General features: G+C 40.8%; 6 protein-coding genes across 6 annotated transcripts; 3 read left to right on the top strand and 3 right to left on the bottom strand.

Moving 5' to 3' along the window:
- Positions 1 to 1,189: 1,189 nt before the first annotated feature.
- On the top strand, positions 1,190 to 9,127 carry LOC131892816 (protein 5NUC-like). The gene is made up of 4 exons (XM_059242671.1): positions 1,190 to 1,609; positions 5,834 to 6,265; positions 7,800 to 8,286; positions 8,414 to 9,127. Exons 1-4 carry the CDS (start codon positions 1,340 to 1,342, stop codon positions 8,971 to 8,973), a joined length of 1,749 nt encoding a protein of 582 aa, XP_059098654.1. The 5' UTR covers positions 1,190 to 1,339; the 3' UTR covers positions 8,974 to 9,127.
- Positions 9,048 to 10,748, bottom strand: LOC131892819 (17-beta-hydroxysteroid dehydrogenase 13-like). The gene is made up of 2 exons (XM_059242673.1): positions 10,283 to 10,748; positions 9,048 to 9,695 (listed from the first exon to the last, which is right to left on the bottom strand). Exons 1-2 carry the CDS (start codon positions 10,624 to 10,626, stop codon positions 9,125 to 9,127), a joined length of 915 nt encoding a protein of 304 aa, XP_059098656.1. The 5' UTR covers positions 10,627 to 10,748; the 3' UTR covers positions 9,048 to 9,124.
- Positions 10,749 to 11,139: 391 nt separating this feature from the next.
- Positions 11,140 to 13,128, top strand: LOC131892817 (uncharacterized). The gene is made up of 3 exons (XM_059242672.1): positions 11,140 to 11,483; positions 11,557 to 11,653; positions 11,983 to 13,128. Exons 1-3 carry the CDS (start codon positions 11,308 to 11,310, stop codon positions 12,913 to 12,915), a joined length of 1,206 nt encoding a protein of 401 aa, XP_059098655.1. The 5' UTR covers positions 11,140 to 11,307; the 3' UTR covers positions 12,916 to 13,128.
- A 4,592-nt stretch (positions 13,129 to 17,720) lies between these two features.
- Positions 17,721 to 21,403, top strand: LOC131892989 (uncharacterized). Its single transcript, XM_059242872.1, has 2 exons — positions 17,721 to 17,966; positions 21,057 to 21,403. Exons 1-2 carry the CDS (start codon positions 17,784 to 17,786, stop codon positions 21,321 to 21,323), a joined length of 450 nt encoding a protein of 149 aa, XP_059098855.1. The 5' UTR covers positions 17,721 to 17,783; the 3' UTR covers positions 21,324 to 21,403.
- On the bottom strand, positions 21,118 to 22,671 carry LOC131892988 (endothelial zinc finger protein induced by tumor necrosis factor alpha-like). The gene is made up of 2 exons (XM_059242871.1): positions 21,882 to 22,671; positions 21,118 to 21,258 (listed from the first exon to the last, which is right to left on the bottom strand). Exon 1 carries the CDS (start codon positions 22,525 to 22,527, stop codon positions 21,937 to 21,939), a length of 591 nt encoding a protein of 196 aa, XP_059098854.1. The 5' UTR covers positions 22,528 to 22,671; the 3' UTR covers positions 21,118 to 21,258; positions 21,882 to 21,936.
- A 65-nt stretch (positions 22,672 to 22,736) lies between these two features.
- On the bottom strand, positions 22,737 to 24,291 carry LOC131892983 (TGF-beta-activated kinase 1 and MAP3K7-binding protein 1-like). The gene has a single exon (XM_059242867.1). The coding sequence runs from the start codon at positions 24,157 to 24,159 to the stop codon at positions 22,807 to 22,809; it is 1,353 nt and encodes a 450-aa protein (XP_059098850.1). The 5' UTR covers positions 24,160 to 24,291; the 3' UTR covers positions 22,737 to 22,806.
- Between the last annotated feature and the right edge of the window lie 162 nt (positions 24,292 to 24,453).

The following is a 24,453-nucleotide window of genomic DNA, read 5'->3' as shown; positions in this document are numbered from 1 at the left end:
TTCCTTAACTATATTTCCTATACAAAACCCTTCTCAAACCATGAACCAAGATTTATATCATTCCGAAGCACAAGTATATTGCTAGTTCATTGCTTCCTGCTTAGCCTTTTGTTTAGCTTGTCATGGTTTTAGAGACGTCAAAAAATATGTTGCCCATACCCCGAAATTTTAAGTAAAAAAGCTATAAAAATACACTTCTTTGAATGTCGACAATCATAGCGAAAACACAAAAACTTAGATTCTGTCGTCGATCGCTATAGGTACCTCAATAAAAAGGATACGAACAAATATTTTTCATCTCGATGACGACAAGTCCACATTTCCACTTGTTGTCGACGGCAAGACGAGTAATGGCAAACCCCTAAACTTACTCTTACTTCAGATCAAACACGACTTATCTGAAATACCGTAAGTGGATTAATGGACCAAACATATGCATGCAAATGTCCCAAGCACACACTTCTCCCTCGTCAATGTTAAACAACTTAAGTGAGTCCTCTTTTAGAATGTGGAACATGTCTTCCGTTCCTTTCTAGACAAGACGTCACGTTATCAAAAGATATTGAAATCAAACGACCATTTCCAGGTTCAAAATTCTTTTCGTCTCATTCCAGAGGGTCCCAAAGCCCAAATAGCTCGTTCAATAAGTTAGAGTGAGTGGGGAAGCGGGAAGAGTTCCAGAGATAAAGCTAGCTGGCTCGGGGAAGTCAAAAAGCCCCAGGGTCCCACATGGAACCGCATATTCCTTTGATGGAACAATCCAATTAAAATACCTCTGGGACGTCATAACTCCACACATAAACTCGGGAAAAAAAACACCGCTATGTCGCGCTGGAACGTAGAAGGTAGAGGCGCATAAAAAACGCCCTTCCATTCCACCTGGATTCCAGAGGGGCCTGTCAATGCGTCCAGTATCTACAGTAATACCATAAACCAACGAGTACAAGTAGTACTTGCATAGACCGACGCCAGTCTCTAAGTTCTATCGGGAGTATAAGTACATGGATTATTGGACCTCGCTACTGCCTGAGGTTTGAATGCAGAACGTTCGACAGACATCGAGTGTGTGAGTGTGTCTTTTCGGCCCGCTTCTTCTTCTCCGCAAGAACTGGGGTACTTAGGGCCCGTCATCGGTGTTTCGGCCTTTTCAGGCCCGATCAAAATTCCTCTTCGACGAGCCCAAGAGACGTGGATGTGTGTCCCACTCACGTTGAAGTGAGACACAGTCAATTCGGGGACATCAACCTTCTTCAATTAAGGGCCGGTCACCCACTAAAAGTCATAAGATATATTTTATTCCGCTGGATCAACACATCTTGCGCGAGTGAAGTGAGTCACCATGATTATGCGAGAGAGGACGGAGTTGCTCTTGATGCTGATCTCCATTTGTTGGAGGAGTGTTAGTGCCTTCGAATTGACGTTACTGCATACGAATGATTTGCACTCCCGATTTGACGAGATCACGGGGCGTGGCTCCGCCTGTCGGGACAAGGACCGTGAGCAAGGACTCTGTTATGGAGGCGTGGCCCGGATTAAATATGCCGTAGACCAAATTAGAGAGGAGACCCGAGGGAATATGCTGTTCCTCAATGGAGGAGACTTTTTCCAGGTAAGCTAGGATTTGTGGAAACCCTTCAAGATTGGTGAGCGATTATCGACAAAGCTCCGAAGGCGCTAAAACTCATCATTGACATGTTAGATTGCGAGTCAAATAGCGTTCACTTCTACATTTGACGGCCTTGAGATTGAGTTGTTGTTAAAAGGAAACGAGTTTGAGGGGCAATTTTGGGTCATATTCCTCAGACTGGACGATAATTTCTTTCTTCTCCTTTGACGCTTGGTAAAAATCGTGAGCGAACATCTTGTTCTTTGACAAACTACGTCTGGGATGAAGATGAATTTGAGGCCGACTACTTAAAAGCACGAAAGACTTGTGTACTCGTACCGACTAACGATTCTTGAACAATGGACCACTTTGTTCCAGTTCAGCTTGTCATCAAGTCCATCGAGTGATGCCTCAAAATTCGATGGTCCAAGGCATAATCGCTCTTAATGGGAGCACAAGCATGTTCATTTTGATGCTTTACAAGGAAATTTTGATCCCGAGTGAAGGAATGTTCGTTCTTGAGCGGATCGCATCTCAGGAATATTTCTTGACCTCGATGAACGCGTGTTTCTCGTATAAGTAGATTGAGCTCTCTTTTACTTTGATCATGATTGGTCCAGAGTCAGTCTAAATTGCAAAGTACTAAAGCCCATTTCCGTCCATTTTCTTTTTCTATCGTGCATTTTTCAAGCAAACGCTTCAAGCAAATACTTTCTTTCACAAATGGAGTTTCGGCTATAAAAGGCCAGTATTCCCGGGACTAAGGCATTAATCAGAGTGACCTGGACCAGTGCATAAAAATGTATTTGACTCATTTTATGCTTAGGGAAAAATGCACAGATTTGTACTTTAGACAACTCTAAATTGTCTCTGTGCCAAATTGTAGACTAAAAATAATGATGAAGTCTTAGTGATATTGGTGGCTATTGGTATACATTGAATGGATTACGGATTATTAAACATGATGATGATGATTGATTGGTGTACTTTAATCCCACACAATTGGAATTATTAGTTGTTACAGCTACATTTGAGAAAAAGAAGTCCTTGGTTCGAGCCTCCTACCTAACCTTCATTAAAGTCAGCATCTATAGCATTACCATTGAGTTGGATCATTGTACCACAAAGAATTGTACCTAAAGGTTCATCTTCAGGTTTTCGTGGTTCTTGATCAATTGAAACAGAACTATTAGGCATTGATTTCAGATCGTTCAGATTATACGTGATCCATTAGATGAGTCATAAATGCTTGAGACAGGTCATAAAGACAGCAATGCCGACTCGTACCTCCAATGGAAATACGTCGGCATTGCCTTTTAAGCTCTGAAACGCATTTGTCCTTCAAGTGATCCATTTCCCACACAATAATAGCCTTTTCCCGATCCACTCAAGCTGCATTCAAAGCCTTGTTTACACAAGGGAATGCGCTTAGATTCACTACAATGGATGTCTTACATTGTACTTGAGTACAACAGCCTTCATGCAGTGCAACAAAACCGCATGCATGAAGGGCCAGACGCCAGACTGGGCGCAGTTCTTGCCAAAGGCCGGATATGGTAAGGATCATTTTCACTTGTTTTGTGTTGGCCACAAAATCAAACAAGGATACATAAACACCCATCACTCAACACCCTGGATACCGAACACGGTTGTGTCCACATATTCATTATTTCGGCTGACATTTGCTACTTAATAACCAGGGTAAGCCACTCCATTGGGAAGGAGGGCGGGTGGAAAATCTCCGAGATTTTGAGGTGAAGAAGTGCTTTGTGCTTCGACCGACTTTGAAGGCATCTTACTTGGGCTTTACTTGAAGGTGAATAACGAGAAAGCTTGCATCTCCGGTGTCTGCTGAGAGCATCAATTTTTCTCACCTAGGATTGACGGATGAGAAATAAAATCTTTCAAACTCGAAATGAAAGAGATCTGGAGATTTATTCGCTCAACAAGACATTTCTCCCGAAAGGAAGTGAGCTTCCCTTTGATCTGATCAGGTCAGTCAGGATTTCTCTTCAACACCTTTAGACACCGACACCTTAATTAAGCACTCCGGTGAAAATGGAATTGAAATGAACATCCCAGAATAATGATACTATTCGTTTAGAGAAACTAGGAATCACATGTGATTCTGCTCGAAAAGGTTTTTTATTTTAAGTTTTAAATTTAGCGGACCCTATTTCCAACGTCAGACAATCCAAACGAAATGGCGAAGAGGCATTGTAGATTGCTAGCAAATAGACTACTCGTAACAAACCATGAGCACAATTTCTTTTCGGGACAATATGTGATCTGGGTCACTAATTATGCATACAATTTTGATAGAATCAGCCAAATAGAATTCAAACGCTTTATAATTCACCAAAGAGGAATCGGCCCAATCGGCCCCATATTTGGTAGAGGTGAACTCACAAAACGCCCTCTGAAGTGCAGAACGTGAACCATACGTCGTGTACCGTAGGAAGCCCAAATAAGTTTTTATTTCATGAAATTAGTAACACTTAAAGAGACTAGTCTGGTCATTAACAATGTCAAATTCCACTTTTCTTGAATCGATTTCATGAACAACAATAACTTGTCGGGCACTCTCAGTCAACTTAGTCAAGAACTAGCATTTCCTGTTCATTTCCTGCGTTAGACTGAAAATGGTTTGTTACCTTTGGACTGTTCGACGACTTAAGAGTTCCAGGTGTAAAAAAAATACTTCAATGCGGAAGATTGCATTGCTTTGACAAGAGCGTAATTGATTGAATATCCCGCAGAGGAACGAGAATCAACAATGTTTACACAAGACCTCTTTAATCATTCCAAGTTCTTCCAAAATATCAATATACAAAATCTTTCCCCACCGCTCATGGAATGAGGAATATGTAAATAACCTTTTGTGAGAAGAAAGGAGAGCGAGCGGAAAATTCGTTCAAGGAACAATTGGTGACAGATGCATTTTGTTCCAAGCTTGGAATTGAGACACGTCGCCAGTCATTCGAAATAAAACACGTGCCCTTGTTCCCATTGAAGTCGTTGCCTTGGTTTACCTTGATGTATGTATGCGAAGATTCTCGTTTGTTCCTAGATCAGCGTTGATCCAGGAATTTGAGACGATAAGCAGACACGTCTATGCGGTATTAGAAGACCGACATCTGAATGTCAGGGCCACTTGAATTGGCAAATTGACCCCAAGTTTGGCCATTCGGTCTTCGATTAAAAACATGTTGGAAAAAGAGGATGAAAAATGGCTCTTTATATCCGTTTCTTGTAACTCCATCAGTCAATAGGGATGACCTAATTGCCCGAAAAAGGTAGGTATTTACTTTGTTGATACAATTTACGAGCTCCAAAACGTATTCAGAGGAAGGAGGTGTATACGTACCGAATCTGCTTGATCATTTTGCAATTTTTCAATAGCTATACGATATTAAATATTCGTGGGAAGTACGGAAACGTTGTTTGATCATCCACAGGTCCGCCAACTCTAATTCAGATATTTACAAATCTAATATAATTTCAATAGAAAACGGTAGGATAGAGTTTTAACTTTACATGAACAGGGAATCAAATGAATGCATAGGTATTAATTTCTGTACGAAGTGATCAATATTTTTAGAGAAGGATGAATTTATGTACGTACACAAGGAGCTTATTCAAAATCTCAATTGCTTGGCTTGTTCAAATTTGTTTTCGAGGGATCGTGTTTCTATTCTTGGATTGATGATCACAGGGGCCTTATTAAACCAAAAATCGTTTGGGCAGATTTGATCCATTATCCGAAGGTGGCATCCTTGAAGCATCTTTTAGCAGTTTAAAATCATTGTGTTTAATCGTCACTTTTTAAGCTGAACGAGGGAAGAAGACTACAAAAAGTGGCTTTATGAGAGCTTGGAAAGGGCAGGTACGACCTTAAAACTACACATGGGTATAAGCTCAAACTCAGATTGTTGAAGCGCAAACTCATCGTCCATTATGAAACATCTCGTCAGATGTAGGAATCTCATGGCAATCGTGATTGAGTCTCTTTCTAAGATGATTACTTTTTCTCTTTGACCACAATGAAACATACTTGCATGGCAATTTTTGAAAAGATTTAGCGTTTGCCATTAATGGCCAAGAGTTGACAAACAACGCCAATTTTTTTTTGATCCTTGACGCCTTATCGTGCCCTTTTCTTAATCGGCATTAAGTGACTTACTGGAGAGGTTGGACGCTCAATTTGTTTTCCTTGGTATTTTTTAGGGAACAGTATGGTATTCCATGTTCAAATGGCGAATTGTGGCCAACCTCACGGCCAATCTTGGTTACACTGCCTCCTCCTTGGGGAATCATGAGTTTGACGATGGAGTCCCCGATTTGGTCAACTTTGCCGCCATTATTGCTCCGTATTATCCGTTATTGGCCTGTAATCTGGACCTGTCCGAGGAACCATTACTGAAGAACAAGATCCAAGGCAGCATTGTGGTCACCGTGGAGGGTGAACAAATCGGGATCATTGGGTTCGTAACCCCGGACACCAAAGACCTGGCCAGTGTGGGCAAGGTCAAATTCTTGAACGAGGTCGAGAGCATTCGGAAGGAGATTCAGGAACTCAAAGAGCGCCATCCAGGATTGGGAATTTTCATCGCAGTTGGTCATTCAGGATATAGTGAAGACAAGAAAATCGCGCAAGAGGTGAGTTGCTAACATGTCCGTCCATTCATTATGTTCCTTCATTCGAAAGGAGGAATGACGCGGAGAAATAACATCGCAGAATTTTGAAAGGTGAAAATGGGAGGATACATGGATGAGTTGGAGTTCGGGGAAAATACTTACACTACCACACATCACACACCAGTCAAACAAGTCGAGGTTTATGTAAACAGGGGGCGGTTTGATAGCCAGGTGTCATTTTTATAAATTAAAGAATACGTTTTTGTCTTGTCATTGTTTAATTTTTGTACTTGTTTAAAGGAGAGACGAGTACAATTAAAGTTCTTCTGTTCTGATGTGCTTAAATTGATATTGATTCTCGAAATACCTCTCAAACATTGGTCAATATCAATATATCAATAAGTAGAGACGGCCAAACTAAGTGTTATTCGTTTCATGGCCTAAAACAGGTCTAATTGTATCAAAGCATGTAAAATATAATTTTTCCTTAATTTTATGCGTGCACGCACGTCTGTGACAATAGCATTCTAAAATGTAATTAATCACAATTTTAATTATCTCATTTTGGAATGCAATCAATTACAGTTACAATTCCTTTCACTTTGTAATAAAATAACATCAAATTACAATTCAATTACTGTTTTCAGAATACCTCTTTCGAAAAAATGGATTTAGAATACCTTCACTCCGAATTTGCCATTGTTCTTCTTATTTTTCGAGCTTTTCGTCGAATGAAGTAGCTCAGACTAATTTGGACGGAACAAGCTAAAGGCCGTCTGATATTGAAAAACAAGAAAAATGCGAATTTTGGCCATCTCTACACAATGGATTCAATGTCCTTAGTCACTTCACACCATACAATCCAAGACTATATAATTTGCTTCATTGCAACCCACCAAACAAAAACAGGCATTCAGCGCCACTTATCCGTCTTCAACACAAGAAGAAAAAAAATTATTTACTTAAATTATAGTAAGATGTGAATAAATGTATCTTTTTCAATTCTGCTTCAATATTCACAAATCTAAACAAATTTTGGCATTGGTATAGCTATCGCTTTTCAAACGAGTCGTAAACAAAATAGGGCCCATGGGGAGGTGGGGTGTTGCCTACGATCGTCTTTTCGTCCTGATAAGAAGATAAACTGAAAACAGTCAAATGAGCGAGATCGGTACAATTTTGGCGTGAAGAATGAATTAGTACTGAGGGAATGGAGACTTTACCACTGGGGCGAACAGTATTGACGAAGAACTCACATGCTTTTGGTGCGAACCGACCCGTTTGTTGATGTCGGTTTTATTGTTGGGGATTAATTATGCATTCATGCTGGTTCTTTGAAAGCAATGAACACCTCTCGAAAAAAATAAGACGAGTTGTTTTCCGCTTTTGATGTAAATTCGGTGTTATTCATCAGACCCCTTACCAAAACATCATTTATTCATTTACTTGCCATCATTTATTAAAGCGCGAAAGTGGCAGCCATTATCCCCGGTAATTGCCCAGTTAAAGAAGTAGGAATGCGGTGATTGTCTGACTGCCATGTAGCGTCTTATAGGTGGAGGATTTGGACGTTATCGTCGGGGGCCACACCAACACATTTCTATGGACAAAGAACGATACTCACAGTCACATTCCCGATGATCATCCTATGGGACCTTATCCCACCGTCGTGACCCGAGCCTCTGGGCAACAATGTCTCGTGGTCCAAACTTCCGGATATGGCAAATATCTCGGTCGTCTAGATGTAACGTTTGATCAAAACGGACAAATAAAAAGTTTCCAAGGCTGGCCGATTCTTTTGGATCAATCAAAACCGGAGGACACTGACCTCAAAAGGCTGGTGGAGGCTTACCGATCAAGAGTGGCTGAGAAAATGAATACCTTGGTGGGGGAGAGCTTAGTTTTGATTGACGGGGGACGTCCCAAATGCCGCTTAGAGGAATGCTCCTTCGGAGATTTTGTCACCGATGCCATGGCCACGGAAATGGGTGTTGACATAGCGTTGATTAACAGCGGTGGCATTAAGGGATCCTTTGAGAAAGGTAAGCCTTGGCCTGAAGTCGGTTTCTTATCAATGGCAAATGCAAAACATCAGATATGCGAGACATTGTCAACCATGTACAAGATTGGTAAAGAATAACAGTTCCATTTCGGTTCTTTCCCAAAAAGGTCCAATATCCATGGGGGACGTATTCACGGCCATGCCCTGGTCCAACACCATCGACGTGGTCGAAATCCCTGGCGATGTTCTCAAGCAAGTCCTGGAGTATTCGGTATCCGAATACGATCCAGACCACCCGGATCCCAGTGGACGGTTCCTTCAATATTCGGGTCTAATCGTGGTCTACGACGTCTCTCAACCTGTGGGCCACAGACTGGTTGAAGCCTACACAGGGTCGCCAGATGAGCCCGAGTTTTGGCAACGCGTCACAGACGACAAGACCTACACCATGGCAGTCCTGAGCTTTATGGCGCGTGGGGGGGATGGCTACCAGATGATCCCGGATCATTTGTTGGCCCATAAAAATACGGGTTATCTGGATAACGATCTCATTGTGAGATACCTAACCAAGTACAGTCCTTTGGAGGAGCCAGAAATGGGACGGATCCGATTTGGAGCCGTCTCCAGCTTTCACTCTTCCGCAGTTCAACCCGCGCTTTCATCCCAGCACGCTTGGGCCATTTTAACCTTTGACACCTTGTTGGCCTTTACCTTCAGCTTGGTCTAACCGTGCGAACGAAAACTGGGCCTCCCACCTTTAATGTAACTTCAAACAAGCAACCTCTTTTTCTTCCTTATATCTTGATTAAAGCTCTATTTCAATGGTCCAATCTTGTTTTTAAAAAAATATATAGAAACGTAATAAATACACTGGAATACTATTTGTTATATCCGACTCCACAATTCAAGAAATCGGCCAAGGCCGTTTGAACCCGTCGGGGTAAACATTTGCCCAATCGAAAAACGGGTCCCAATATTTTGGGCACAAAGACCTCCTCGTAATTTCGTCGAAATCCATCTATCACTTGTTGGGCACATTCCGAGGCTTCGTGAATCGGAATGAGCTTTGGGAACCGCGTCATCGGATCAACGGCCAATCCCGTATTTATAGTAAATGGGTGGACCGTGGTTAGCCGCACTCTGCTTTCCTTCATATCTTGGCGCATTTCCAAAAACAGGCCATCCATGAGGCCCTTAATGGCGAACTTGCTGGAGCAATAAGGTACCAGGTAGGGTGTGCCAGTGATTCCGGCCACGGAACACATTGAAACCACGTGTCCATGGTCCCTTTTGATCATTCCAGGCATGAATTGCATGATGGTCCAATATTGTGAAAATACGTTCACATCAAAGAGACGTTCAATCTCGTGGGGTTCAAATTTGAGCATGGGCTTGGCGGGCATGATGCCGGCATTGTTGATCAACACGGTAATTTCGCCGACCTTCAGTCTGAAAGGAGGAACCGAAGAAGGAGATTATATTTATTTCCCGCCTGGCATGTTGATTACTTGAGAGGTAGAAAGTGAGAGAAGCACTTTACTCATGAAAGCACAATCATGTTTCCATGACAAAGACATGTTTAACATGCTAATGTGGAGGATTCGGAGTGTCGATAAAAGCGGGAAAACGCAATGACAGCTTGTCCATAAATGGACCACTCTGAGAACACGAACATCTTATGAAGACACGATATTTCACGAACGGGATCGAATCCTGTCCAATGTATTGACTATTGTTCAATAAAAGTAAGGTAGAAAAACGTTTTCTTTTCAAGAAATATACATTGTAAGATGAAAGAAACCTCATCACTCTGAATTTAACTTTGATTCATAAAACCATGCTTGACTGACCACGAATTTGATATTGAAATTAGACTTCCGAAGGCTCGGTTAACGAAGGAAAAAGTGATACATTTGTCGTTCCTTTCACTTAACGGAATGAGGTTTCATGAAAATATGCCACCACATTTCTATCACTCGCAAAGGCAACTTCCGTCCTGTCACTGTTACAATCGCATTTATTTAAATATTATATACCTGGTTTCGTCGGCCACTTTGTTCACTTCCTCTCGTTTAGAAACGTCGCACTGAAAGCTCCACGCCCGAATAGGCGTATCCACATGAGTGGCATTAACCGCCCACTCCTCATTTACCCGTTGAGCGGTTTCTTGGGCCGTTTGAGCATTGATGTCCCAACAAACTACCTTAGCCCCTAATCGAGCACATTGTAAAGCCAATTCGCGTCCAATCCCGTGTCCCGCCCCTGTGATGAGCACCACCTCGCCCACGAGAGATTTAGCTAGAGGTGGATAGACCAATTGGACCATGTGCTCCCAAAAACCCAAGCATATCTCCACCACGAGCTGGAACCATGTGATCATGGTGGATGTGGAGACCTCAACAACGACTGAACAATGAGATCTCTGACGGCGAAGTTCGTGAACCAGCCCTCAATCTGGATTCTTCAGCAGATTCGCAACAGACCAACGACGGGCATTAGTATCTAAAGAGATTATGGTTAAAGGTTAAAGTGAATGAAAATGTGAGGAACAAGGTGGATTGATCGCAGGGATCGGGACCAGATTCAATTTTATCCAATTCGTTTATAAAAATCCCATGTTATGGCATTTTTTTCATTCTCTAAAGATTCTAAATGGCTTACTTAAGTCTGAAATGGCGTAGCTGATTTTCACCTGTTCTCTCTACATGAAAAGGCAAATTCCTGTCAGGCTTGCCATCTTGGCTGTAAATAAGCCATTTTGTAATAAATGTTTCTAGCTTTCTCTTCCGCTTGCCCGATCTCACATCAGCATTCTATTTATTTATAACAAAAATCAGGTCGATTTTGACCCTTACGGCTCATCTACCTGTCCCAGCCCTGGAGTCCAAACAGGTCCACCGGGCCAGCTGATAACTAGAGAAGCGTCCTTGAAGCTCCAATCTAAACAAACATCTCATGTGTATCTGATAAATGCACGGTGAGCGTCATTAAATGTTTCCCTGAGCGCGTTTGGATTGAGTATGATTCGATAAAAATCGGTCATAATTATCCGGAGGTCATCATGAGTAGCGTTAAGTTCAAAAAATTGGCCTCTTTATATTTCCTAAACCGTTTGGAGTTGCTAAAAACGTGTCAGAGCTATGATCCTTTATCGGGCAATGTCAAGAAAAGTCTGGTTCTGGATAAAATATGGAAAGAACGGCGATGTGAACATTGTCAGAGGGCCTTCAGGAAACTGTGAGTATCAGTTCAATGACCTCTTCTTCTGATGAAGAATATATTTTTAAGAATTGTGCTATGATCATTTTAGGACAGGATTCCAACGACATATGAGAAGATACCACGCAGATGAAATTAGGAAGAAATTCAAAAGAGTCACGTATTCGCATCGTCAATATCGTCGAGATGTAAGTAGAGAACTCATCTTCAACTTGACCATTCGAGCATTTCTCATAAAAACCGCATTATACTAATAGGACTAATCATAATAGACCACTGAAACTTCAGTGGTCTATGTACTAATCCATTTTACACTTCATTATGGAGCTCTTGTCGGTGCCAAATTGAATATAAATCAATGAATCAGTCAAGGAAAAATACTAAAGTTGCCCAATGAATTTGAGTGTAAAATCCCTTCTGAAATTGATGAGTGACCAACGACTATTATCGTAAATGGTAGTAATCACCGAATATTCCATTCCAAGATGAATCTTAATACAAATCTGAATTCGTTTAGGTCAGAGACGATTCGGATGAGGACAACTTACATTCCGATCCCGAGGATCCCGGCTTCAATGAGGAAGAGCCTCCACGTCAAAGACCCAAAAGGTCAGGTCGACGGAAGCTTCAGAGCTTTTGTCGCTCATCTTGGCGACGCCTCATGCGCTTATCAGATTTCCAGCCCAAAATCATGCTCACCAACCTGTACAAAGCCAAAGATCTCTCCTTTGAGCTTCCGGATCTGCCGGAACGCCGAGAAACTCCAATCGCATCAGATGAGGAAATCCTTGTCTCTGATGCGGAATCCGAAACCAACCCCATGTGTTCCAATTCCACGCCTCAATTGTGTCCCAAAGTCCGTCGGAAAAGGCTGGCCAGGGATCCTATACCTCGAGAAAAGGACTTTTCTGACAGTGAATTAGACGTAGAGGTTGATGTGGTGGGTCTGTCAGACAGTGAACAAGAGTTCGATGGTGAGGGTACCCCTGAAGCTAAGGACCTCGATTCTGAACCTGAAATCATTGCCCTGGAGACGGAATCCGAATCCGAATTGGCGTCGGTCAAGAGTCAGCCCAAAGATTATGAGGAGATGTCTGTGGATGATATTTTGGACACTCTTCATAGCAAATCGGAAAAAATGGAACTCAAAGAGGAGCAACCTCTCACCCCGATATTTGCCATGAGAGAGAAACTTCGCAACTTCGATCTCGAATGGCAAAAGCCAGTTCCTGTTGAGGTTGAGGTAGATGTTTCTGTGTCTGATGATGAGGAGGAGGAGGACATCGACGAAGATGCTTCGGATGTGAGGGAGGAGGAAGAAAAGGAGGAGAACCACCCCCAAGATAACAAGAATTTCTTAAAAATACATGAGTCTTGCTTTGTCTCTCTGCATCGATTAGATTGTCAGGAGGTTCCAGAAGATGCTCCATTTGTTATCGATCTCACTTGAACTTACCACTTATATTTGAACGCACCGTGTCATCGTGATGCTCCCGAGTTTGTGAAGATTTCAATTTCACGACAACAATCACTGCCGTTTCAAGACTGAATTGTTTATCGTGTTTCCCATATTTTTCATCCATGTATGTTGCCCTGTTTTGTATTTTCATTATTCCATAAACGACAAGCCTAAAGCCAGAATAGGCATCCATTTCCACGTGCACATCGTTCGGTCTTTTTGTTTTGTTAATTGTCCTTTTTTTATTCTGCAGATGTAGCACCCTCTGCTTCGTCTAGGTGCGGACAAACAAAGGTAGAAATAAGAGAAAGCTCGTTATAATGCCATGATTTATTAAGTACTTGATAGCGAATCAAACCTTTTTTAATCATGATGCCCTATCAGATTGGACAATGAAGATATGTTTTTCCTTTTAAATATTAGCGAATGGTTTTAAAATCTGCATGTTTTAACTTGATTTTATCTTTTGTCAAGAAATTATAGGTTTTTCATGCAATCAAAGGAGACAATGATTTTGTCATCAAAAAATGAGTGATAAAGTAATTTCACATTAATATTCATTAACGTCTATCAACAATGATTGCATGTAAATGGACATCTAGAGATGTGGAATGCAAACGGCAGCCAAAGTTTTGTATCTCCTAAACTGTTCATCTTGCTCCAAATGAGCACTTCATACGACCACAAGATCTGGTTGAATAGATGAATTTGACCAAATTTGAGCCCAAACCTATGCTTAGGGAACTCAGGAGACATGGGCAAAGTTAAGTAGTAAACAAAACATAAGATTCGAACTTTTGGCTTGCTCGTGATCAACTACATCAGCTTTTGACAATATAACTTTGAAACGAATCACTTTACAGTTAAAATTATCAAAAGGACCAGCCTTTAGTTGAGGCGATCTGTGTTCCTTATTTTGTTACTTAAATTCGAAAAGTGGCTCAGATCTGTTATTTCTACATACTTTAAAACTGGTGCTACTAAACCCAGCAGAAGCTTGAATTACCATTTCCTTTCATTGAAAGTTTACCAATTTGTATCAACCTTGGAATCTATTGAGGTGATCTTTTACATTTCTTAAACATATTATTTAGCTTTTCATGAACAAAATAAATTTTAAAATTCCAGAGTCCTTGACTAAGCTCTGAGCTCCTCACGTTTATTTTTCAGCATCAAGACGAGCCGGATGGCGTTGTTCAATGCGCTGAAAAGCTCTATACAGCCAGAAAACAACCTTAGTGTTTCCAAAGCTTTTCTCCAATGTCGATAGAGTTTCAAAGACATTACTTTGTCATTGACGTTGCCAAACCGTAATCAAGAATGGAATATATTAAGTGCATTGCCCATAAGCACATTTGACAGACAAACTGTCAGAATATGCGTAAAGCATTCATGTCAATAGTTTTATAGGATATTGAAAATTTGTAACAAAGCCTTCACTAACCTTGACTTAAACTTTCTAGTCGAACAGGCAAGAGGGTCCTCTAGGTTTTCTTTGTTTTAAAGTGTCCAGATTTGCCGCATGAAGTAAAGGTTAGTGTGTGTGCCGGGACCTTGTGCCCGGAACAAATCCACGACAACCTTAGACCCTTCAACGATGGTTTCGATTTTTCATGGATTTTACTATTCGGTATATTTTTGAACAAACAACAACAACGTAGAGCTGTGGCTCTTCCCGCCTCCTCGAATGAAACTTTTAAGCATAACTGATAAACACAATAACCAATACGAGCGCCACGAAGCGCGGCAAAATTCAAAATCTCTTGGTGGCGAATTGGGCCACCAACAGTTAGAATTTTTTGGTTCATTGCGACTTGTCTTCCAAGAAAAGGGTAAATTTCAAAATCATTTGTCACAAAAGTCGATGATTTTGGTTTAATGATTTCAGGGGGTCCCCACAGTTGTGACTATATTTTTTTAACAAAATTTCATTTTCAATGAAACATGATTTGGACATTATAAATCAAAATTGACGATACTTTGTGATTAATTGCCCTGCATTCTTCCTTTAATTATCGAAAACAAGAATGGTCAATTTAAAGCTTGCAACAAAGGTCGAGGTAATGAAGCATAGAACAATATCAGGTACCATCGTGGACATGAGTGTTATCTACCTTTCAAAAATTGGTTTCTGAAAACGTAATCTTCCCTGGGATCGAGAAGAGAACGATTGAGAACAGCATTGTTCGAAAAGTGACGAGAAAAATTCACCGTTACTTCGATTCACGGAAACAATTTGGAGAATGTTAGCATTTCCACCAAAGAAGAAGACACAAACATAACGAGTGCGCGTGCTATAAAATCCACTGGACCAGTTACACCACAAACAAGTTGAAACATCTTGCCGCTGAGCAATTGCAATCCATCAAAGCGAAAGAGGTCTATCGCATCATATGTTTGTCTTTTGATGTCCTTTTTTGTCAATGAACAAACTGTTACATTGCTTTGGGAGCTTGTCTAATGAGTTAGGGTTTGTCTCAGCTACAGTTTCTTTCGAATTGGAGCATGTCTAGCATTCGTTATATAGCAAAATATATTTCGTCTTAACACTCATATACGCTTGAGAATGGTGTATTGGAGCCAGGACATTTTTGTTCAATCTCAATTGATCGTTGATTCACGGAACGAAAATTAGTTATTTGCTGGTTGGTTAGGACAAATTTCGGGATAATCAATAGGAAATAATCGTAACCAATTACTAAAAGGCCTATTTACGATGACACTTTTGGATGGCTTTTTTAAACTAAGAAGTCAGTTCCTTTGTGTTATTTGAATTGAAATTAGATTTACTTTTTCAAATGTGTGGTATTGAAATGATCACGGATTTGGGGTCAAGTAAGAATAAAGAATATACTTAACTTCCAACTGTATCAAAATTAGTGCAGATTGTTTTGGAACTTTTTGGAACTTGTGATTTGAAGTTAGTAACATTGTCATAGATATGTGGAATTTTGTCATCAAAATCTGACACTTTGTTAAACAAACCTCTTGTCATCATTAGGCTCCAACAAAATATGTTAGATTTTTGGCCCAAATATGTCACTTTTATGTTGCTTAAAACAACCCAATTATGTTGATTTTATATAAACCAAAAACGATAAACGTTATCCTCCACCGATCAGTTGGCGAGGCTACTTCTTTAAATTTGTGACAAAATGTTAAAAGGTTTAGATAGAGACTTTAAGGGTTATTAATATTGTATTAGGTTAGGTTGGGTTAGGTTAGGTAAGGTTTGGTTAGGTTTGATTAAGTTAGTTTAAGTTTAAAAAAGTAGCTCTGCCAGCTAATCGGTGGAGAATAAAGTTTACCACCAAAAAACGTTTCAGTTTGATGTTTCTGTCCCGTTTATTTTTCCAAGCTTAGTAACTAGGGCTGGCCAAAACTTGCAGATAAATATGGTTGGTCTTCATTGACAGCAAATTTTCATAAAAAAATCAACTGAATCTACACAAATATTTGCGAATAAACTTTCCAAAACATAGCCATCAATGCGTTTGAGGGGGGGGGGCTATTTTTGCCTTCCATGTCAAGAAACACAGATAAAAATGAATATGGCATTATAACATCTTCAAGCACCGGTAAATGAACCTGCTATCCCTAAGAAGCGATTCTTGCCATGTCCATGCTGGCTCCTGGTAGTAGACCTTGAAAAAAAAACCAGTTGCCATTTTGGCCGAACTTTTTTGTTAGTTGGAAAAAAATGAGCAAAAGTTGGAAAATATGCGAAAATGTTGAAAGAGTATAAAAAATAGTAAGTGCGAAAAAGTCGAGAAAAAATTGGGGAAAACAAATGTTTGGAATGAACGAATATACGTAGGCGATGAATTTCAAAAACGTTGCTGCCATGGCCAAAAGATCATCGTTAGTCCTGTGTATTACCTTTTTCTGTTGCCAAATTCTAGGAAACAATTGCAAATACTGGGTGATCTATTGAGCTTCTTTATTTACTGACAAGAAATTCAATCTTCTTTATTACAATGCTTGACATTAGGACACTTTTTAGGGATTCCGATGTTTTGGTACAGTACACAATTGATTCTTTTCGAGAGTCTAGGTCGAGTTTAGTGCTTTTGCTTTGGGCACTTTGCTCACTTAATGATTAGAGATTTCTGTCCTATTTGATCCACAACTGAATAAAGTCCCTGTTCTCGGAAGTCATCATTATTGAATGAATTTGACATCCTAGGTTATTGCAGTTGTTGACGACATTTCTTGACATATCATAAGTGTAGTATACCTTGTTTAAATGTGGATCTTATTTGGATAGAGCATATCTATGACAAAATTTATCTTCCATAATGATAAGAATATGAATTGGTTACATCTCATTTAGTGGATCTATGTATGGCGTTATTGGTGAAAACCATGCTCATTAAAAAATCATTTGTATGAAAACGGCCTCATTCTCTAACCGCAGAACTACGGGAATATTGAATATTTTCAATTAGAAGTATATCTTTACGACTTTTGTAAAGCCAGCCAACATAAAATGATCATGGAAGATGTTCCTAGATCATAGCTCCCAATTTCCCACCAACGTTAACAAAACCAAATCCTTGTGAATCAAACTCACACATCAACAGTTCAACACCTCCTGTTAACCTGATCCACATTCACGTTTCCAAATAAACCATCATGTGTAGCTCTTTTGGAACTCACACTTTCCATCAACAACGTATTTTGACGCAAAAATGTCGTGATTGGATGTCGGAAACTTCGAACCATCGCGCTCCTCGATCAGGACATCCAGGATTGTCATAAGAACATTGTCCGATGGTTTTTGTAATGGTGGTTGGTTCGCATTGATTTTCAGACCACCTTATCTCAGTGATCGCGAGTCAAATTAGTTTCGTGCTTGAATGTGGATGGAGACGAGGCTGGACAAAATGTTTGCCATGAAAAAGCGTCGTGAGTACTTCCCCAATGGTTTGGACTACAACCTCAATGACCCCGTGCTATTGAGCCAGATCTCTATGACCAGTGGAAAGCACACGATTGTAAGGGCCAAGAAGAGGCGACCCTCGATTCAGAATCTGGAAGAGGTAAGACGTTTAAAACTATTTTTGAATTCGCTCGAGATTCGAGATTCTCAGTTGAAAAGAGACGATTTTGACCTTAGATCTCGAAAGTGACTTTGAAAAAGTGGCTTGGTAAAGCAATGCGGAGTACGGAGATCCAATACGTTAAATGCATTTTTGTTGGAAAAAAGAGCCGAAGACAAATGAAAAATCATCACAAAGTCTCCCATAACTAAATATTGATTTCCTTACCGCACTTTTAACGGTTATTCCTGTTTTGGAGAATGAGGATGGAGCACAAGATTAGGTAGAATTGTATGATAAGTTGTTATAACTAATATCATTTGGGATTCTTTATCAATACACGAAATGCAATCGTTTGCAAAGAACGGTTTTAAAAGAAAGGGCGCAAAGTGCTACGATCTTTTTATGTTAATAAAAAGCATTTGTCCTCTAATTGATGAATTCGAATTTGGTGTTCGAATTATAGTTTGATATAGTATTCAACAATAGAACTTGAAAATAAGTCGTCTAATGAGAAGATTCGGGAAGACTCGGGATAACATTGAGGGCAGTAAATTTTATGATCGAACTTCAAGATTTTTAGCACCATTTTCTCGCCTGAGTTAGATTCAATTTCAGGCTTCGGACACGTCGTCTCTCTTTGTTATAATAACGAATGTTCAGATTAAACTGTTTTACGAGATTATGCAAAAAATTAATCCTCCTTTAACAGATCTCACAATTGGACTAAAATGATTAACAATTTAAAAGCAAAAGTTTGCAAATTTTGAGTTTCCTCTTTGATTTGGAAAATAATGAATATATCACCGATCCAATCAGCTCTGCTCTTTCCCATAGTAAAAATTGTACGTACAAAAACATCAATCATTTTTGTCTCTGCTATTGGGGTTTAGGTAGTTAATGACTTGATACTTAACTTTGCTAACTCTGTAAAATGTCTTTCAACGGGATTATTGCGCTGTCTATTTTTTTAAAACCTGATACCAAGGGTTTTAAAATGAGTTTTCAACAATAAAATCTTCAATATTCCAGGTCAAAAGATGTGTTTTTAACGAATTCCACACAAGCAATTGAGTAATTGGACAGAACATGAAAATATGTCACCGTCTGACATCTTGATTTCAGGAGTGCTGCACATGGTAGGGGGTGAGATTTTAATTTGCGCAAAATCATTTTATAGTGTCTCAAACGTCAGAAATGAAATCTCACATCCCATCTGATGATCACGTGTTGTAGGTACTTTTCCGATCCGATTTCGATGGCTTTGTCAAAACACTACGCATGTTGTAACGAAGTTTTATCCGACATTTCCATTATTTTTTTCGTTAGGCAATTGATGGCGATGACATTTTTACAATGACCCAAATTTACTGTTGGTCAATTCTTACTTCACTTGTGCATCTGACTGGACCTACACAACAACCATTTCAGAAGCTTCCCAATTTGAATGCAAGTTGTGAAAAGAGTCGTGATATGGTTGGCAAACCCCTCTTTCAGGAATGAAGAGCTAGCTTCACAAGTCTCGATTCTTGCAGCCAAGCCAAGATTTCTATCGAGGATGCTTTGTGATCCAAATAATCCTCATTTGGGATAAAATACCATTGTGCATGCCTCATTTGAAACCGAAGTTCCACTTTAAACGATTTTTCACTCTCACAAATGACTTCGATAATGAGAATTGCCAAGGATCATCCATTCGTGACTTATGAGATCGAGTGCTGAAATTTTTAGATTAAAATTAATGATGATAAGTAGCTTGTTTAAAGAAACAAGTTATTTTTGAAAACAGAAGATGAGAGCACTGAATGCGAAGCTGATCCATTATTTGCGTTCCTTGACCTCATTAATTAAAATGTGCAATAAATTGTTTCCCAACCTTGCCCTGCCTGATGCCTGGTGGCATAAATTTCCAGTTTTTCAGACAAAGCGCACGCACAAATTGAGGTTGATTCGACCCTGGATGTCATAAAATTCTACTTGATTATTTTGATCATTATTCTCTTTACTACTTCGAGGACGTCTCGCAATCTGTCTGAATAAAGCGTTATTCGCAATCGAAGCGTATCAAATAAACTGTTGCAAAATAATCGATGGTTTGGCGCTTCGGTAGTTGCTTATGGACATATTGTTGGTTACCTCCTCGAGGTGAAATTTAGAACAAAACCAATTATAACCAGTAGAAACCGCAGAGTGGAAGTCGCTCGATTCAGTTGCGTGGTTTTGCACGTTAAAAGCAAATCGTCATCGTTGGCATTCGACTAAGTTGGCTCGAAGGACCTCCAAGTAAGTCGGTTGGTCATTTTCACCCCCCATTAGATGCAGGAAATGGAATCAATGAATGAATTCAATCGATGTCCTTCAACACCTTTTTAAGGCCGTCCCTTTGCAATGTCTCGGATGTAATCACTGAAACGTTCATTTAAGCATTTGTTGGCTCCAAATTCGAGCAACCAGACATTAGCTAAGGTATCATTTTCACTTCAATTTCTATCAAGAAATAATCATCAATTTCATGGACCATCAAGATTGGCTTACACTATGACCGTGGTGTCTTTGCCCCATCGAAGGAGCACGTCTTTTTGTCTTCCGGATACCAGTGCTGCTGAGTCTTGGCAAAAATCACGTGTTGGTTTTAGTCGATGATGAAGCATATTATTGGCGTATTTCTGCCCATTTCTAGTCGACCCGTAAATGAAGGACCATTCATTACCTTCAATTGATTTTTTAATTGCTCTACATAACACCACCAAAAGTTTCAAGCGATAAGTGAAGGCAAAATCTAATAGACTTCAGGAGAAAGAAGGCTGATCTGGCAGTCCTTAGACATAAGTGTCAGTGATTTTTTTTGTTCGGCTCTTCTAAAAACTAAACAGATCTTTCAAACATTGTGATAAATTCATGATTGTTATCAGGAACCATAATTTCCTGTTCTCAATGGCTTCGATTTCACATGCTTTAGATAAATCGTGGAATAAAGGAACAATTACAATTTTCTTGCCTTAACTAAATCAGCTATAGGGTTTGTAACAATTCAAAGTATTATTAAGTGGCTGGCAGTTACATGGTACTAATAAAAACATTGGTTTACAGGTCACATTCCATGGCGGAGAATTAAATAAGGAGGAGAGAGCATTCATCCTTGAAGAAGTCCGTACCGGGATAATGAAATTGGGCGGCATTGAACATTTTGGAGAATTAGCTGGTTGGATCAAAGACATGTTAGATCGTCGATTTGGTCCTGAATGGCAATGCATCGTGGGAAAGAAAGACACCTTTGGGTCGTGTCTTTCACCTATGGCGGGATATTACTTAAACTTCAGTATTGGCGACGTTGGCATGATTCTGTTCAAATCCTAACCTTCCTCAACAAAAAACAACATTGTTTTTCACATTATATTGACTGTTGTCTAATTATTGCAAATAAAACGAAAAGTATTATCGTATCAATGATAAAACGGATCATTTGACTTTGTTGGTGATCCTCTTATTTGGAACCAATCAGGGAGAAAAAGACAACGAGTCAAGAGTCTCCCAATTTACATGAAGTGAGAGGTGAAGCCAATTCGTCTTTTCCAATGAACCTCATTTGATGAAATGTACTAGTGCTATGCATGCGGTGAGTCCTATGATTTTCTAACTTTTTGCGGTCTCGTCGAATCCAGACTACAGTTGGGTAACGGATTTGAGTCGTTGAGTGAAATCAAGTCCCGCAAAAGCGCCTATCTTGTTTATGCTAGTGTAAACAAGGCTAGTCCAATCACCTTTCAAAGGGTGGTGACCTTCATGGCTAATTTATAAAGAAGTTAATCCCATTTTTATTGCATATTTATTGTGACGAGCCCAGATTTGGGTCCCTTCTATAATATATATTCAAATCAGGCCAATTACTCCAAACAAATTTGGGTAAGGACTCACCGCAACACTACAATTAACAGCCTTTTCGGAGTTAGCTTGCCGCTTGCCTTGGTGGTCAATCTGTATTGTTGTCGGTCTGGATTGAGATGGATTTACAATGAAATCTTCGGTAATGGCGGTCGTAGTTGACTACGAACTTATCACAGATCTTGCATAGAGGTCTATCTTTGAGATGGATTGAGTTCTGATGGCGTTCCAAACTTCGAATCCGAGTGAACACCAACCCGCAATCGGCGCAAGTGAATTTGCCACGCCCTCCTTTGTGGATCTCATCCGTGTGGACACGTAAATTGCGATCCGACAAGAATTCCCGCCCACAAATATCACAAGTTGGCGCAGAAGACTTGCTCTTTGGCTTCTTGACTGGCTTTGGAGGTCGAGAGGTCTCGTTTAAACCCGGCATCACGGCTGGAACACTAGGGTGGGTCACCATGGGCGGCATCATGAAAATGGGCGTACAGGACGGGATAATGGTAGATATGGAAGGAGCTGGGTAGAGTACAGGGGCTCCGCTATTGGCCGGCATCACGGGTAGGGAGCATGGTGGGGGAAGCTCCGGAGTTGAGGCTATTACCCGCATACATCTTTGGAGGATGTCTTCCTCTTGCATGGGAATGATGCTGGGATCGCTTTGAAAACTCGACATGATAGTAGCAGCCAAGTCTTTTCAAATCCGTTCATGCGGGTGCAAATTATTCTCACAGCCGCATGGCTAGTTTGTGAATTGATCTAGGACGAGAGTGGCATTTTTGAAGGAGGTCAATGTTTTGGATCAATATGTCAAGAATGTTCCAGTCGGAACCCAGAAGTTTGCTAGCCACTGAACCTTAACAAACGGATAATGGAACGTGATAATTAACTGAATATCTGACTTTATTTGGTTCAATAGAACAAACATGGTAAATAACAATTTTTCGTGAATAGCTCATGACTCTGTCCCACCATTCAGGGGCGGAATCAAGGTATTGCGGGCCTTGTAGTTGGCAAACTCACGATTGAAGTGAGAGAAATCAACATAAGGCTTGATGCGGCCGTTTTCATCCACGGGTAAGTCCCTGACTTTCACTGCAACATCGGAACTTTCTGTGGTGGTGGAGGATCGTGTAGGTCTGTGTCTCGGCGGGTTCGAAACAATGGTCTCATTGTGCGCCGTCATCAACAAGTCTTGCGAAGGCGTGGCGATGGACATAATCAAATCCTGACTCACTTTCTTCCTCCGCCCCAAAGACAATTTAGCGTTAAAATTCCGCACCAACAACGACATATCTTCTCTGGAAGTGCACGAGGTGAGTGAATCGGTCCGAGTCTCGCATTGTTCTCGGTGCATCCGGACAATTTTATCCACCACACTCTGTGCCACGCCCGTGAGTGTGGTGTTTTCCGTGAATTGATCGGCCGTGATCCGACACAACTCACTTAAAATATCGCCAGTCTCAGTGGACACCACCTGACTCAAGCAATCGGTAATGGATCGCGAGAAGATCAACAGGAACTGATATGATGGATCCAAGGGAATCCCTCCCTGAACCTCGGGTTCAGCCAAGACGGGCTCATCCCGGGCACAGCTCAATTCTGGGACATCTTTATACCCGCCCTTAACTCGATGACAGCCCAAGCACCGCGTGTATCCCGGTTGGACCAATCTCAAGTGATCAGATTGATTCAAACCCACTTGGGCTAACCGCAACACTTCATCTTCGTTGCCCAAGGTGTGGTCACAAGACAGTTGCAGAGCCCGTACTCGCCCGTTGGGCATCAATTGGCATATGACCGCCGGGGAATCGCCTACATTGGCCACGAACAGCTTCTGATTGACCGTCACCACCACCGTGGCCGATGTTCCAACGGCCAAAATGCTTTCCAAGCGACGGAGTTTGGGATCATTCGAAGATCGAACGGATGTGTCAAACTTCATGACCATGTGCGAGGTGATGGATTCGGTGATGGACTCGATGTAATCCCGCTCTACGTTCAGGAAAGCCTGTCTTAGCGTGTCCTTGACGGCCTCGTCGGTGCTGTTGGCGGACAATTGTCCCAAGAGCAAGTCCACGGGCATGCGTTTCATGGCAAAGTCGGCACAACCAGGACCGCCAAACCCATCGAAGAGACCGTAGGTGCTGAGCTGGAGATCCTCTTGACTGAAATGAAAGTATCGGTCTTGCATGGGGTGCATCTCGAGCCGTTTGCCGTCTTTACGGTAGATTTCGTTATTGGCACTGCCGATGCCCGCATTCTTGCACAGAGGGATGTCGTCGGTCCAATTGGCCAAGTTCTCCATGATGTTGAACTACGTGCCAGGATACCAGTTAGCTAGTTAGGTACGCGTATCCTTCGGTAACCAACATGTGAGTAGGTGTTGTTTTAACTATGAACATGAATAGAATAGATCAGCTGATGCTAGAACTGTCAACTTGTCAAGATTTTGAGCTAAGTTTGTGCATGAAGTCATGAACCACAAATCGAATTTACTCGATTTTGGAAAAAATAGCTGGACTCGAGTCTTTTTGAAAGGAATCGAGTCCGGACAGGTCAAAAATATATATTTTTTTTCTTTCTACTTAGAATTTCGTAG

The sequence above is a fragment of the Tigriopus californicus genome, chromosome 2 (assembly GCF_007210705.1).
Source record: "Tigriopus californicus strain San Diego chromosome 2, Tcal_SD_v2.1, whole genome shotgun sequence".
In the NCBI taxonomy this organism is placed as follows: Eukaryota; Metazoa; Arthropoda; class Copepoda; order Harpacticoida; family Harpacticidae; genus Tigriopus; species Tigriopus californicus.
The sequence above is the reverse complement of the archived record's forward strand: the minus strand, read 5'-3'. Positions and strand labels throughout refer to the sequence as shown.

Excerpts from the sequence above, each read along its gene's own strand:
- LOC131892816 (XM_059242671.1), top strand. The coding sequence starts at position 1,340 with ATGATTATGCGAGAGAGGACGGAGTTGCTCTTGATGCTGATCTCCATT. Across the intron at positions 1,610-5,833 it reads ATGGAGGAGACTTTTTCCAG|GGAACAGTATGGTATTCCAT; the intron begins GTAAGCTAGGAT and ends GGTATTTTTTAG. Across the intron at positions 8,287-8,413 it reads TAAGGGATCCTTTGAGAAAG|GTCCAATATCCATGGGGGAC; the intron begins GTAAGCCTTGGC and ends TTTCCCAAAAAG.
- LOC131892819 (XM_059242673.1), bottom strand. The coding sequence starts at position 10,626 with ATGATCACATGGTTCCAGCTCGTGGTGGAGATATGCTTGGGTTTTTGG. Across the intron at positions 9,696-10,282 it reads AAAGTGGCCGACGAAACCAG|ACTGAAGGTCGGCGAAATTA; the intron begins GTATATAATATT and ends TCCTCCTTTCAG.
- LOC131892817 (XM_059242672.1), top strand. The coding sequence starts at position 11,308 with ATGAGTAGCGTTAAGTTCAAAAAATTGGCCTCTTTATATTTCCTAAAC. Across the intron at positions 11,484-11,556 it reads CAGAGGGCCTTCAGGAAACT|GACAGGATTCCAACGACATA; the intron begins GTGAGTATCAGT and ends TGATCATTTTAG. Across the intron at positions 11,654-11,982 it reads ATCGTCAATATCGTCGAGAT|GTCAGAGACGATTCGGATGA; the intron begins GTAAGTAGAGAA and ends GAATTCGTTTAG.
- LOC131892989 (XM_059242872.1), top strand. The coding sequence starts at position 17,784 with ATGTGGATGGAGACGAGGCTGGACAAAATGTTTGCCATGAAAAAGCGT. Across the intron at positions 17,967-21,056 it reads CGATTCAGAATCTGGAAGAG|GTCACATTCCATGGCGGAGA; the intron begins GTAAGACGTTTA and ends ATTGGTTTACAG.
- LOC131892988 (XM_059242871.1), bottom strand. The coding sequence starts at position 22,527 with ATGTCGAGTTTTCAAAGCGATCCCAGCATCATTCCCATGCAAGAGGAA.
- LOC131892983 (XM_059242867.1), bottom strand. The coding sequence starts at position 24,159 with ATGGAGAACTTGGCCAATTGGACCGACGACATCCCTCTGTGCAAGAAT.